At 40.6% G+C, this 13653-nt stretch overlaps 1 protein-coding gene across 4 annotated transcripts in view; it reads right to left on the minus strand.

The window, feature by feature from the left end:
- ENTPD1 (ectonucleoside triphosphate diphosphohydrolase 1) overlaps positions 1-13653 on the minus strand; it is an 83935-nt gene that overhangs the window by 25508 nt on the left and 44774 nt on the right. For all 4 annotated transcript variants that reach the window (XM_010971133.3, XM_010971132.3, XM_074373855.1 and 1 more), the window contains one exon: positions 10474-10601. Coding sequence is in view for 2 of the 4 variants with exons in the window: in XM_010971132.3 (XP_010969434.1) it covers positions 10474-10601 (128 nt within the window). In the remaining 2 variants the exon portion in view is untranslated. The remainder of the gene's footprint in view (positions 1-10473; positions 10602-13653) is intronic.

Below are 13653 nucleotides of genomic sequence, written 5' to 3' on the forward strand. Positions count from 1 at the left end.
AACGCTTAATTCCACGGTTGATCTACAGATATCCCCTCATGCTCTCTTGTCACCTGGGGATAACCTGAGAACCTCCAGGGAGAAAAGACGACAAGAACTAGAATTCCACGACCTCCCTGGACCAACGGGGATAGCCAAACATGGAACTTATCGCGGTGTCAAACTTTCTTCCATTTCACCACCAGGGAGGATCGCTGCGCTGCTGCGTGAGGACCCCTGACCTTCCGAAATCTCCGCAGTATTCTCTGCCTCCTTTCGCACAGCGGGGCTTCCCTGTGGTGACTGGCACTCTGCCCTTATAAAGAAAACAGCCTGCATGCTTGCTTTGGGCACAGCAAGGAAGGAAGCTGGACAGACTCCTCCGCAACTCAGCTTGCAGTGAGAGCAAACCATTAAGTGGCTTAAGTGGTGACCGCTGTGGGCAGAGAGGGGTCTAACTGAGGTCCTAGGCCTTTGAACCCGTGGGAAACCTCCCAGGGTGAAGAAAGAGCCTCAGGGGTTACATAGCAGAAAACCCCGCCGTTCCCAAGCAGGCCCCTGAATTCTTCCTGCCAAAAAAATGTTCCAACCACAGAGGCATATGATAAGAGCCAGCGAGGCAGCAGCAGCAAGCAGCCTTTATCTGGAGTCAGGATGTTCTATTCTGTCTACTATGTTGACATGAAAGATACTCTTCCAGTAGAGCAAAGGAACCAGCCTTGCTCCTATCAGCCTTTTTCTCTAAGGCCTTCCACAGTGAGGTGGTTGAGAAACAAAAACTTTTACTACATTTCATTTGGCAAGTGCCTGAGGGGTTGGGGTAGGTAAAGTACTTTATTTTTGTTTTATTATTTTTAAAAATATTTTTAATTGAGTTATAGTCATTTTACAATGTTGTGTCAAATTCCAGTGTAGAGCACAATTTTTCAGTTATACATGAGCATACGTATATTCACTGTCACATTTTTTTTCGCTGTGAGCTACAAGATCTTGTATCTATTTCCTTGTGCTATACAGTATAATCTTGTTTATCTATTCTATATATGCCTGTCAGTATCAACAAATTTTGAAATCCCAGTCTGTCCTTTAACACAGAATTGAGGGCATTTCGCCTTCTGTATACAGTGGACTGCAATGCTACCTGCAATGCTGCAATGCAGACCTGTTGAATTGTACCAAATGTTTTTTGTTTTCTAAAATAGACTGCAGAATAAAAAACTGGCATTGCTTGCTGCTTTAGGGACAGATAGAGCTTGATTGTTGGAAAATTCTCAGTTTGAACATTTGTGGAGTTTGCCTTTCATTGTTACAAAACTGTAAGCATATTCACTCATTTTTCATAGCTGGCCCATTTTAGAGCCAGAGATTCATTTCATCTAATCCTCTTATTTTATAGGAGAAACTGTCCAGAGCAGTCTGACTTGCTGAGTGGGTACTAAAGACAGTTATGCCTCACCGGATCCATCTAGAGCCCTGGGGGCCACCAGCTTTGTTCTTTCCCCACACCAGCATTTTCCAAAGCATGTTCCAGAGAGCACTGAGCCTGCAAGGACCTGGGCAAAGAAACCTTCCCAGTAGTTTGGGGAAGGCTGCACATTCTCTCCCCTTCCTGGGCTCACAAACCCACTAGGCTTTGTGACTGCTTCAGGGAAGTCTGAAGGTGGAGAAACTCACTTAACCTCGTTTGAGTCAGCATCCACCAGACTCAGTGACAAGAGAATTTTGTCTTTAATAAAATCTCTATCCTATAGAAATGCTTTGTGAAGTGCTGTGCCTTGCCATGCTATCACCCGTACCCAGTGCTTCTCTGTAGCTCATGTTCAAAACATTTCTAAAAGCCCGTATACGTATGTCCTTCACATTAAAGAAAAATTAAATATTTGAGTAGTGAGGAAGGGATCTGACATCCTCTTGATATTATTATGTCAATATTACTTTCTCTTTTAAGAGTAATAAAAGTTCACTAAATGGCACCTAGAAAATGAAGGGAAAAGGAAAAAAAAGACATTTAAGATTTCACCAACTAGACATCACTGTTACTTCATTTCCTTCTGGTCTTTTTTAATGCATGGCAGCTTTTAAATGATTGTAATCATACTGTGCATCCAACTTTATCTTGAGCTAGTTTCTGATCATGCACATGATTTTATCAATCATAACTGATTTTCACAAACTATGTTCAGTGAAGAGAAGCACTGGTCTAGAAAGAGGGACAGTAGAAAGGACCTTGCTTCAGTTCATGGAGACACCAACATAGGGGCCTTGGTGAAGACCTGGAGATGTGGGGAGCAACAGACCCTGAGCTCAGGGAGACTGGAAGCCATGTGGAGGTGGGGCAGACCCTCCCTTAGGATGGAAATAATTCTACCTGTGCAAATGTCATAGGTCCAGGCCTCTGAGTAAGTCTCTCTCAAAGTGAAAAGAAAGACAAAACTAGAACATCAGATGACCTCCTTCTATTCCTGGCTCTGCAGAAGTGAGATGTTTGACCCTCTCCTCATTTCAGAAAACACCCACCCTCACACTAGCCTACTCTCAGTTCCCCACCAGCCACAAGGCTTCTGTTCCAGAGCCCTTGCCCAGAAGGCCCTTCACCTGAGATTCCAGCCTTTCCTGACCTTCCCAGACTGGATTCTACCCTCCTAATCCATGTCTCAGAGTGCCTGTATTTTTCCTCTAAAGACAGCACTTATCACAATGTGTAATTACATATTTATGTGGCTATTTGATTAATGTCTGTCTTCCCTATTATACTGTAAGCTATATTAGGGCAGGACTGTTTTGCTTACTATGGTATTTGCAGCAGCCACCATCATGCATCCTGCTAGATGTTAGGTACAAAGAAGGAATTCAACAGACAATTATTGGATCACATGAATGAATAAGGGGGGTTAGAACTATATGGTTCCTAAACTCCTTCCAGTCCTAAAAGATGTTAATATTTACAGTCTGATTTAAAGTAGTGTTGCTAGGGCTGAGTTCCACCCCTCTCCCCCTCAAAGCCCCCAGAAGCCAGGTAACATGGACAACAGTGTGAACTAACTTCTCTTGGTGCCTTCACACAAACTGGTCCTTCAGCATCTTTCTCAAAAGTCCCTGTAGCTTTTAACGGTAACTTAGCACGCTCATCAGTCCGTCTCAGTGAGCCCTTCTGAGTAAACAAAGCTTATCCTTCTGAATGTGTCTCTAGTACCCTATAAACAAGTCAGGGCCCCCAAAGCCACAGCGATTCTGGGAGGGCCTGTAAACAATTAGAGACTATTTTCTTCCTTTCTTTTCTCTTTAGCTGGAGTCACTAGACCTTTCATACAAATGCTGTTTTGTTATTGTTTGTAGTTTTTATTTTTTTTTAATTGTGGTAAAATACACAGAACATGAAATTGACCATTTTAACTATTTTTAAGTGTATAGTTCTGTGGCATTAAGTACATTCATATTGTGTAACCATCACTACCACTCATCTCCGTGTGTTGTTTTTTAAAATCTGATGGAGTAAAAATAAAATAGATATTTTCCAGGAGTATCTGAGGTTGAAAATTGATGCAAATTCTTCTAAACGCTCAATAAAAAAATAAAATTACAAGTGCTTATTTAAGAACAGCACTTCAGTTCCCGGTGAAAAAAGCAGATGCATAGGGCAGGCCACTACCCTTTAGCAGCGGATGGCAATCCTGGGCGCACCAGCTCAGTGACCACAACACACTAACGGCTAAGGGCCTTTCCAAGAGCTTGTCTCCCCCAAAGCAGTGCTGTCAGCTGGTCTCTGCTGAAGGCTTCTGATGTGCTGGGCACTCTGATCAGCGAGTCAGCAGTGGTCTTCCATTCAGTCCTCACAACCACCCTCCAAGAAGGTACCATCTCCATGTTACACATGACAAAACTGAAGTGCAGAGAGTTTACTTGCCCAAAGTCTCAGAGGTAGAAAACAGCAGACCTGGGCCTGAAATCAAAGCTGTGTGGTCCCTAAGCCAGCATTTCATGGAAGTGGCAGCTCTTAATTAAGGCGTGTGATTTGGGATGGGGTCAGTTTGGTGTCTCTGAGAGAAACATATGGGGTCTGTGTGTACCAGAGTGTGGAATGTTTGTTCTAAAGGAATATCTGACACATCGCTAACTGCCAGCATTCAAGCTGGCAGTAAGGAAGTGTGAACCAAGCAGACCTCAAAGCTACCTCCTCACCTAGGTCCGCCAGGACAAAGGGATTTTCCCAGTGGACATTTAGGTACAGCTAATGATTCTTCAGTTCATTAAGGCCTATCTATATGTATTTTTAGTGTGGTCATTGTGTATCCACATGGTAGTGGTTCCCAGACTGTAATGGCATGAGAATAGCCCAGGATGCCTGTTACATGTGTAGATTCCCAGGCCCTACAACCTGGAGGTTTGAACTGAGTAGGCTCTGGGAGTGAGAACGGGCAACCAGGATCCACAGGGGATCCTGAGGCAGGGGCCTGCCTCCCACACTGACAAACTCCTTCTGCACGTGCTCTTCCTAGCCAAGGAGGGAGCAGTTTCACCTGTTCAAGATGCTCACTCTAGTCACTGAGTCAGCAAACTTTTATGAGGCAGCCACCAACTCAGATGCTGTAATTTAACATTTATTTTGTGACTATTTGGTTAATGATTACCTCTTCCACTAGACTAAAAGCTCCGTGAGGTAAGGATTTTGCCAGTCTTGCTCACTGCTGTATCCCGTAGGGCCTAAGGTAGAGCAGATGGGCAATGACTATTAAATGAATGAATTGAGTAAAAGAGTAATAAAATAAATATGTGCAAAGACAAATGAAACCTAGTCCTTGTTCTCAACATGCTTACAACCTGTGTAGCTGGGCGAGTGAACACATCAGTAAAATAAAGCGTTCCTGTGCTCTGTCAGATGTGGCCCAGGCATGAGGCTGTCACCTCCCTGGCAAGGCTGTACTCAAACTGGGTCAGGCAGGAAAGTGATAAGACTGGATCTTTGGGACTGAGGGCTGACCTGAACTGGGCTAGACAAGGGCAAGTCAGATGAGAAGACACAGGGCAAAAGATAAGTGGAGATTTGTCCCCAGGCAGACAGGCTGCAAAGATGATAATGATAATACATTAGCTGTCAATCACTGACAGTGGGCTAGCCCTCCTGCTCCACACTTCACAGCACATTTACTTTATCTCGCTTAATTCTTACAGTATCTACAAGGTATCAGTTATCAGTTCTGTCTTACAAATGGAGAAACAGGCTCAGAGAAGTTATGTCCTGTGACTATAAGAACAGAGCTGAGGTTTAGACCCAGGCAGTGTGAATCCATGGCCCATGTTGTGTCACAGGACAATTATCCCTGTGATAACACAGGGATGAAGAACCATAGGAAGTGGGTAGAGACAGCTGAGTCTTTCCATCTATGAAGCTGCACCAAGAAAGGCTTATGGTCACCGCCCTCTTTAAATAGAAGCATGGAGAGGTGGTTCTCAACATTACTGCCCCAAGGTGTTCCATCTTTATCTCAAAAGGTCCTCCAAGGAATCTGATCACTAAGCTGGTCAACCTAAGCGTCTTCTCACATTATCTCCTTAATGCCTTAATTCCACAGATAATGCCTTAGTTCCAGCCTCATCTGCCTTGTCTACACGATGGCAGGAACATCCTAAATGGTCGCTCCTCCTCTAATCTGCTCTCCAGCCAAGAGGAATCTTGAGAATACATTTCTGGGCATCATCTCCCTGTTTCAAACCATCAAAGCAGTGGTTTGCAATCATGACTGCTTGTTAGAATCCCCTGGGAAGCTTTTGAAACATACCAATGCCTGGGCTTCACACCCAAAGATTCTGATTTAATTGACCTGGGGTAGGGCCCACACAAGAGTATTTTTAAAAAGCTCCCCCCGGTACTTTTATATGGAGCCAACCTTGAGCACTACACAGTTTGATGGATGAGATGTCCACTATTGAGTTATGCATACTAAGCTCAGACTTAAATCTCCTCTCCCACCATTGCTTCCTGCCCCATATTCAATATTCCAGCCATACTGAACTCCTACTGATTCCCCAGGATCACTTGCTATTTTAAGCTGCCACACTTGGTATGGCCTTTGTTCAGAGCATATCCTACCTCACCACCTGGCAAATTCCTTAGTGTTCCTTATTACTTGGCCCCAAGGCCACCTCCTCTACTAGTCTTCACGTGATCAGGCACAGTCGGTGACTCCTTCCTCTGGACTTCCACAGCACTGAACCTATCTCTGTATTAACACATCTCTGTTGTACTGAAACTATCTGTGCAAAAGACTCTCTCCCACAAAAGAACAACAGATATAATGATGCTTCAGATACCTATTGTGGCCATTTCACATCTTCTTGACCAACTTTGTCTCCAGCTCCATCTGTACCTTCTCATCTATTTCTGCCCAGAGTCTTCTCTCCTACTGCCTGGTAGTCACCTGTCGTACCCACATAGCCCCTCTGACACATGTGCAAACCCAGAAGTGCCAGGGAGTTAACAACCTATGGGGGAATCCTCGACTGACAGGGGATGAGAACCAGGGGATGAGAACCAGGGGATAAATCCCCAGGGCAGATGATTCTGAAGTGCTTTCTCCACAGCTCTTCAGAGGGTCCTAGTGGGATCAGGCCTCAGGTGCCCAGTGTGATGACCCACTCATAACACCCTCTTTGGATGGCTTTCCTTCCTTCCCTGTTTCCCTGACACCACTTCCCAAAATAAACATCCTGCTTTTGGTTCCTGTTGTTTGGAAAAACCAAGACAAATGGAAAGAATTTTAGTCTTTAGGTCAGAAAATTGGGTTCTTGTCTTAGCTCCACCTCCATCTTGGGTAAGAGAACCTCAAGGACCCTCATTTTGTTATCTATAAAATTAGGACAATCTTTCATTCCTCACAGCATTCCTGGGAAGAAAAAGTAGAAATGTGTGTGGAAATGATTTATAAACTACAAAGCACTATATAAAGCAATGTTATCACTATGCTTTAGGTAGAACTCTTATACTATTCAACCTTTAAATGACAGAATTCCTCACGACTTGTCTTTTTCTTTTCTTACTTTTTACCCACTTCCTATGATCACATCAATTTCCAAGGCTTCAATACATTATTGACATCAGACACATATTTAGTCTAGATCTGTGCTGGTAAGATAGCCACTAAGATAGCGAATAAGGTAGTCACTAGCCACATGTGGCCTTGAAATGTGACTACTCTGAATTGTGCTTCAAGTTAAAAACCATACTGGAATTTAAAGATTATGAAAAAAAGAATGTAAAATATCTCAATAATTATTTTGATGAAATCTTGAAATAATCTTTTGGATGTACTGGCTTATAAAAATATATTACTAAAATTAATTTCACCTCTCTCCTTATACTTTTTTAAAATGTGGCTCCTGGAAAAATTAAAATGTGGCTTGCAATTATATTTCTGTTCAGCAGCACGAGTCTAAAAGTCTCTTCTCTGAGGTCCATATCTGATTGTCCAACTGCTTCTTTGATGTTTCCCCTTGGATGTCTAATACCTCAGAAACAATTCTTCAAAAACAGAACCCCCAGCGTTTCCCTCTTTCCAAACTACTGGAATAACCTCCTACCTCATCTCCTACACCTGCTCTTATCCCCGCAGCTAGAGCAGTCTTTCCAAAACACAAATCTGATCATGTCACTGATTTCCCATTGCTTTTAGGATAAAAACTAAAATCCTCAACCTGACTTATAAGGCACTGCCCTTACCATCTCCCTTACCATCTTTTTTTTTTTTTTTTAACGTATTGAGTTACAGTCGGTTTACAATGCTGTGTCAATTTCTGGCATACAGCACAATTTTTCAGTCATATATGAATATGCATATATTCATTTTCGTATTCCCTTTCCCCATGAGCTACCACTCCTTACCATCTTTATTCAACACGTGGCACACTTGCTCTCCATCCAATTTCTGGGAGGTATCCCACTACTTCCTGCTGTGAGAGTCTTGCTCTTTCGCTTTCTTTCTGCCTGGAATACTTCCTACTCATCTCTTCCCCAGGTGACTTCTAATCATCCTTCAGATATTTTTGCTAATGCTATTTTTTTCAGGGAAGACTTCCTTGGACCCCAAAACTTTCATTTGCTAACACTCATCACAACTGTAATTAATAATTTGAGTCATCTATTAAACATGTTTCCTTCCTCTGACCGTATGCTCAATCATATCTATATTGGCTTCCTAATTGTATAGCCCAGGACCTGACACAGATACTTAATAAATAATTGTTGATACATAAATTCATGAGCAAATGAATGAAGAGGTACTGAATAAGGTATAGTCATAAAGAGATGATTTTTTAAAACAAATGTACCAGATACAAATATCCAAAAAGTGTTTTCTTTTAAATCATCATTTTTGGAAGGAAATACATTTATTTCAACAAACTAATCAAAACAATTTGGGAGCTCATGATATTGGGATGATCCTGGTATTAGAGTTTACAAACCACACAGGAAAAAAGGTCTTATTTACTGTTCCTTATTTTAGATTTTATACAATGTTTTATCAAATACCTTATTCATCATATTAGTTTTGAATGATTTCAAAGATATTATCAGAGTATGCTCTAAAGTAGCAATGTCCAATAGAACTTTCTGCAGTGATAGAAATGTTCCACATCTGCATTGTCCAATTTAGTGTGAGGCTACTGAGCACTTGAAATGTGGCTAGTGCAACTGAGGGAGAAATTTTTAATTTTATTTGATGTCAATTAATTTAAGTTGAAAAAGTTGTACGTGGTTATTAACTATCAACTTGGACAGCATACATAGCTTAAAGCCATCACCAGAGACAAGTATCTAAAATATTTTTGTCCTCAGTATATGCCAAGAATCCTATTAAAATTCATGTATAGCCTCAGCAAATTACTAGTTTGCATATATAAAATGATCTTTGTGTAAAATAAACCAGTAACATTGCTATAAAGATTCTCTTCAAATGCCAAAGACCTTGTTCCATTTTTCCAGGCCAACAAAACAGAATCACAACAGCCTTGAAGATGCCTATCACAAATGCAGGAAGGTCACCCATGACCACAAGTATTCACTGGGAACACAGAGCCCAAGTCTGTCGTGAATTTTGCCTCCTAGGCAGTCTCCCTCTCCAATGATGCAATAATGAACATGTAAAAAGGTCAAATCAAGAAAGCAATCATGTACTTTTGGAGCTGGTAAACAAATAGCAGAACCACGATGTCATGAGGCTTCAACTGTGAGTGAAGTTTTGCCAAGAGAGCCCACGTCACTCAGTATTAAAAGGCAAGAGACCACTGACAATGAGATAGTATCAGCCTTCTGTGCTGACAAAGGGACTGCTGTGCAGAGCCCCACTGGGCTGAATTTGTGTGGCAAACAGATGCCAATGTAACATCTAGGCCTCTGCTATACAGCAAGTGACTTGGGTAGGTGGCAGTAGTCTCAGAGACCTGGCATATGCATCCACCTTTCCAGACTCACAGTTTAGTATCTTTAAATACAAGAAAATATACTTCTGCATATGTATTCCAGGGCCTCCTGGGTCAAGTTAGCTTCTGGATATGTCACCACCCACATGTATGTATGCGTTCATTAGTATATTGGTCTCTGAGCCCTTGTAGATTTATTTACTGTAATTCAAATGAAAGTTTAAAATGGTGTATTTACAGTATAAATTTAAACTTACCTACATTCTTTCAAATTAATGGATTAAATAAAACAATGACCATATGACAAGGTACTTGCAAGGTATTCATGTCTTGGAAATTTTACTTTGATGAATTTGAAAGGGAGCAGAAATAAATCACAGCAGAGTTAATGACCCTAATTATTTTTAATGATATTAACTAGCTCTTCAAATATGGAAATTTCACAAGGAATCTGTCCATCCATGAATTCATTTCAAATTACTATATTTGATACATGTAAGTATTCTCTAGGGGCTTTTTAAAAATTTATTTTGCTGCTTTATTTAATATTTTAGAGATGAGGAACAAGTCTCCTCCACAATCTTTGACTTCCACAGTGCTTTATGCAGAGCTGTCTAATAAATTTTATTACTTTGGTGATAGCGACAATAATGGAAGGACAAAGAGTGTGGTGTTCAATAAACAAGGAGTTCATTGTTCCCACAACCAAACAATGAGTAAGCAGAGATAGTACTAGATCATAGAATATTAGCACAGTAAAACACAGATCTGGATGTGGTGAATAAAGCATTTGTCTATGTTAGAATATGGTTTAATTAATCTGCTGAACAATGATAAAGACAACCATCTTCCCACCACTAACTGATTCAAGGTGTTCCCTCTTCCAGAATGAGCATCTGCTGCCATTTACTCGCTAGTCCAGTGGAGACTGACTTGCTCCTGGGCTTCCAGAACCTCAGCGCCTCCTGCCCCACCCAGGCCCCCTTTACCCCCTGCCCCACCCAGGCCCCCTCAAACACACGTGCACACACAGACACACACGCACGTACACACATGCACGCATGTGCGGGTTTGAGTTACCTTGACATTTTCTGGCAATGGTTTGTTCTGGACCAGCCCCAGAGCAAGCAATGCTATCACAGCGATGATAGAAGAGAAGCCAAGGATGCTCAGTATGTTTCTAGAGCAAAATCTCTTCAGTTCAGACTCTAAAACCAAAAGCAGAAGAGAAAATATCAACAAGAAATCAACAAACACTGGGGGGAGGATATAGCTCAAGTGCCAGAGCACATACTTAGCATGTACAAGGTCCTGGGTTCAATCCCCAGTACCTCCTCTAAAAATAAATAAATAAATAAATAAACCTAATTACCTCCCCCCTCAAAAAATAAATTAAATAAATAAATTTTTTTTAAAAAAGAAATCCACAAACACTGATTTTCTTCCCCTTTCTATATGCTCTGTGCTGGCTTTCCGGCGACAGCAAAGATACATAAAAGCTGATCTTTATCCATGAGGCACTGGCAAAGTAATTGGGAAATAACTCAAGAACAAAAGGGTTTGTCTGTACTGTGATGAAAGCCAAAACTAAGTTAGTGGCTGTGGTAAGGAGAATAGGCAGAATTAGCTCAGTGATCAGATATGGGTTGAGGAGAGGGAAAAATCCCCAACTGGCAGTTCATTTAATAGGTTATATAGGTCTATCAAGGTTTAAGTAACAAGTGAAAAAAGCAAGGATAGCCCTCTTCATTTTTTAAAATCTACCAGAAAATGATTACAATATTAAAAAGTACTTGGAATACACCATCAAACATCAAAATCCCTCTACTTCATGACACCTCCTGGTTTGACACACCCCTTGCACTTCAACCACACTTATATGTTAGGTAACTGGTAACAGCATGGAGGCTGTGGAGTTTTGAACATTTCATCATTCACATTCTCTTATCTATCCTGTTTGTACCTCACAGTCATGGGACATAAAAAAGCTTCAGAAGGAGAATTCTATAAAAGGCAAATTTCCTTTGACCAGGATAAACACAGTGTACAGCAGAGGTGAACAGGAAATGGAATGGTTGCCCCATTCTCTTCATTTGCATCCTTCCTCTCTCAGCTTCCCAAACTATCCTCAAACTTTTTTCTTAGGCTTTGGGGAAGAAGGATAGGATAGAGTAATAGAGAAGCATGTAGAAATGAGATGGATTCTCCAAAATAATTGGCACTTCTCTAAGGACAAGGCATGGGATTAAAATAGCTGAAGGAGGACCCTGAGTCCTCACCTCCTCTTTCTTGCTCAGCAGCACCAGCTCTGCCAACATAGGAGCACCTCCTCGAGCTCATGAGCACGAGGCTAGATTTAATCCAAAGGACTGTAACTGCCTGGGTCTCCAGTCTGTGTCCACCTCTAGAATCTTGAAATGGTTTGGACCCATTAGACCGAACAGTACAAAACTTATGAGAAAAAGTTGTAGCAACACCATTATCTATTGCTTCCAAAGAAACAAGAAATGAAATATACAGCATCTCCCCCATTCTCCCTTCCCAGAAGAACCTCAGTTACGTTCAGATGCCTGCAACTTCCCCAAGTAGCCTAAACAGCTCATGGGAAGGGACTGACAATTCTACATAAATCTCATTCTCTCTCCAGTGATTGGCTCAACAATGGGTATAAACCTACTGTCAGCATAATACTCAAGGGTGGAAAGTTCAAAGCCTTCCTGCTAAAATCCAGAACAAGACAAGCATGCCAACTCTCAGTACTTCTATTCAACACAGTATTGTAAGTCCCAGCCATATCAATTAGACAAGAAAAAGAAATAAAAGGGATCCAAATTGGAAGAGAAGGGGTAAAACTGTCATTATATGTGGATGGCATACTATATATAGAAAACCCTAAAGGCTCCACACAAAAACTACTAGAGCTGATAAAAGAATATGGATACAAGAATAACATACAGAAATCAACTGCATTTCTTCACACTAACAGTGAAATATCAGAAAAGGAAAGTAAGGAAACAACCTCTTTTAAAATTGCATCCAAAAAAATAAAATACTTAGGAATAAATCTGACCAAGGAAGTGAAAGGCTTTTTTTTTATATATAACATTTTTTATTGATTTATAATCATTTTACAATGTTGCGTCAAATTCCAGTGTTCAGCACAATTTTTCAGTCATTCACGGACATATACACACTCATTGTCACATTTTTTTCTCTGTGGGAAGTGACTTATACATGGAAAAGTATAAAACACTAAGGAAGTTAAAGATGACTTAAAGATATCCCATGTTCTTGGATTGAAAGAATTAATATTGTTAAAATGGCCATACTACCCAAAGCAATCTACAGATTCAGTGCGATCCCTATCAAATTACCCAGGACACTTTTCACAGAACTAGAACAAATAATCCTAAAATTTATATGTAATCACAAAAGACCCAGAACTGCCAAAGAAATACTGAAGAAAAAGAATGAAGCTGAAGGAATAACCCTCCCAGACTTCAGACAATACTACAGAGCTACAGTAATCAAAACAGGATGGTATTGGTACAAAAACAACTTATGAATCAATGGAACAGAACAGAGAGCCCAGAAATAAACTCACAAACTTTTGGTCAGTTAATCTTTGACAAAAGAGGCAAGAACATACAATGGAATAAAGACAGTCTCTTCAGCAAATGGTGTTGGGAAAACTGGACAGCTGCATGTAAATCAATGAAGTTAGAATACTCCTTCACACCAAAAATGAAAATAAACTCAAAATGGCTTAAAGACTTAAACATAAGACAAGACACTATAAACCTCTTAGAAGAAAACATGGCCAAAACATTACCTGACATAAGTCTCACCAATGTTCTCCTAGGGCAGTCTACTCAGGCAATAGAAATAAAAGCAAAAATAAACAAATGAGACCTAATTAAACTTATAAGCTTTTACACAACAAAGGAAACCATAAGCAAAACAAAAAGATAATCTACAAAATGGGAGAAAATATTTGCAAAAGATGAGACTGACAAGGGCTTAATTTCCAGAATCTTTTAACAGCTGATATAAACTTAATAATGAAAAAACAAACAACCCAATTCAAAAATGGGCAGAAGACCTAAACAAGCAATTCTACAATGAAGACATACAAATGTCCAATTGGCACATTAAAAGATGTTCAATATTGCTAATTATCAGAGAAATGCAAATCAAAACTACAATAAGGTATCACCTCACACTAGTCAGAATGGCCATCATTAAAAAGTCCACAAATGA

The sequence above is a fragment of the Camelus bactrianus genome, chromosome 11 (assembly GCF_048773025.1).
Source record: "Camelus bactrianus isolate YW-2024 breed Bactrian camel chromosome 11, ASM4877302v1, whole genome shotgun sequence".
Taxonomy (NCBI): domain Eukaryota; kingdom Metazoa; phylum Chordata; class Mammalia; order Artiodactyla; family Camelidae; genus Camelus; species Camelus bactrianus.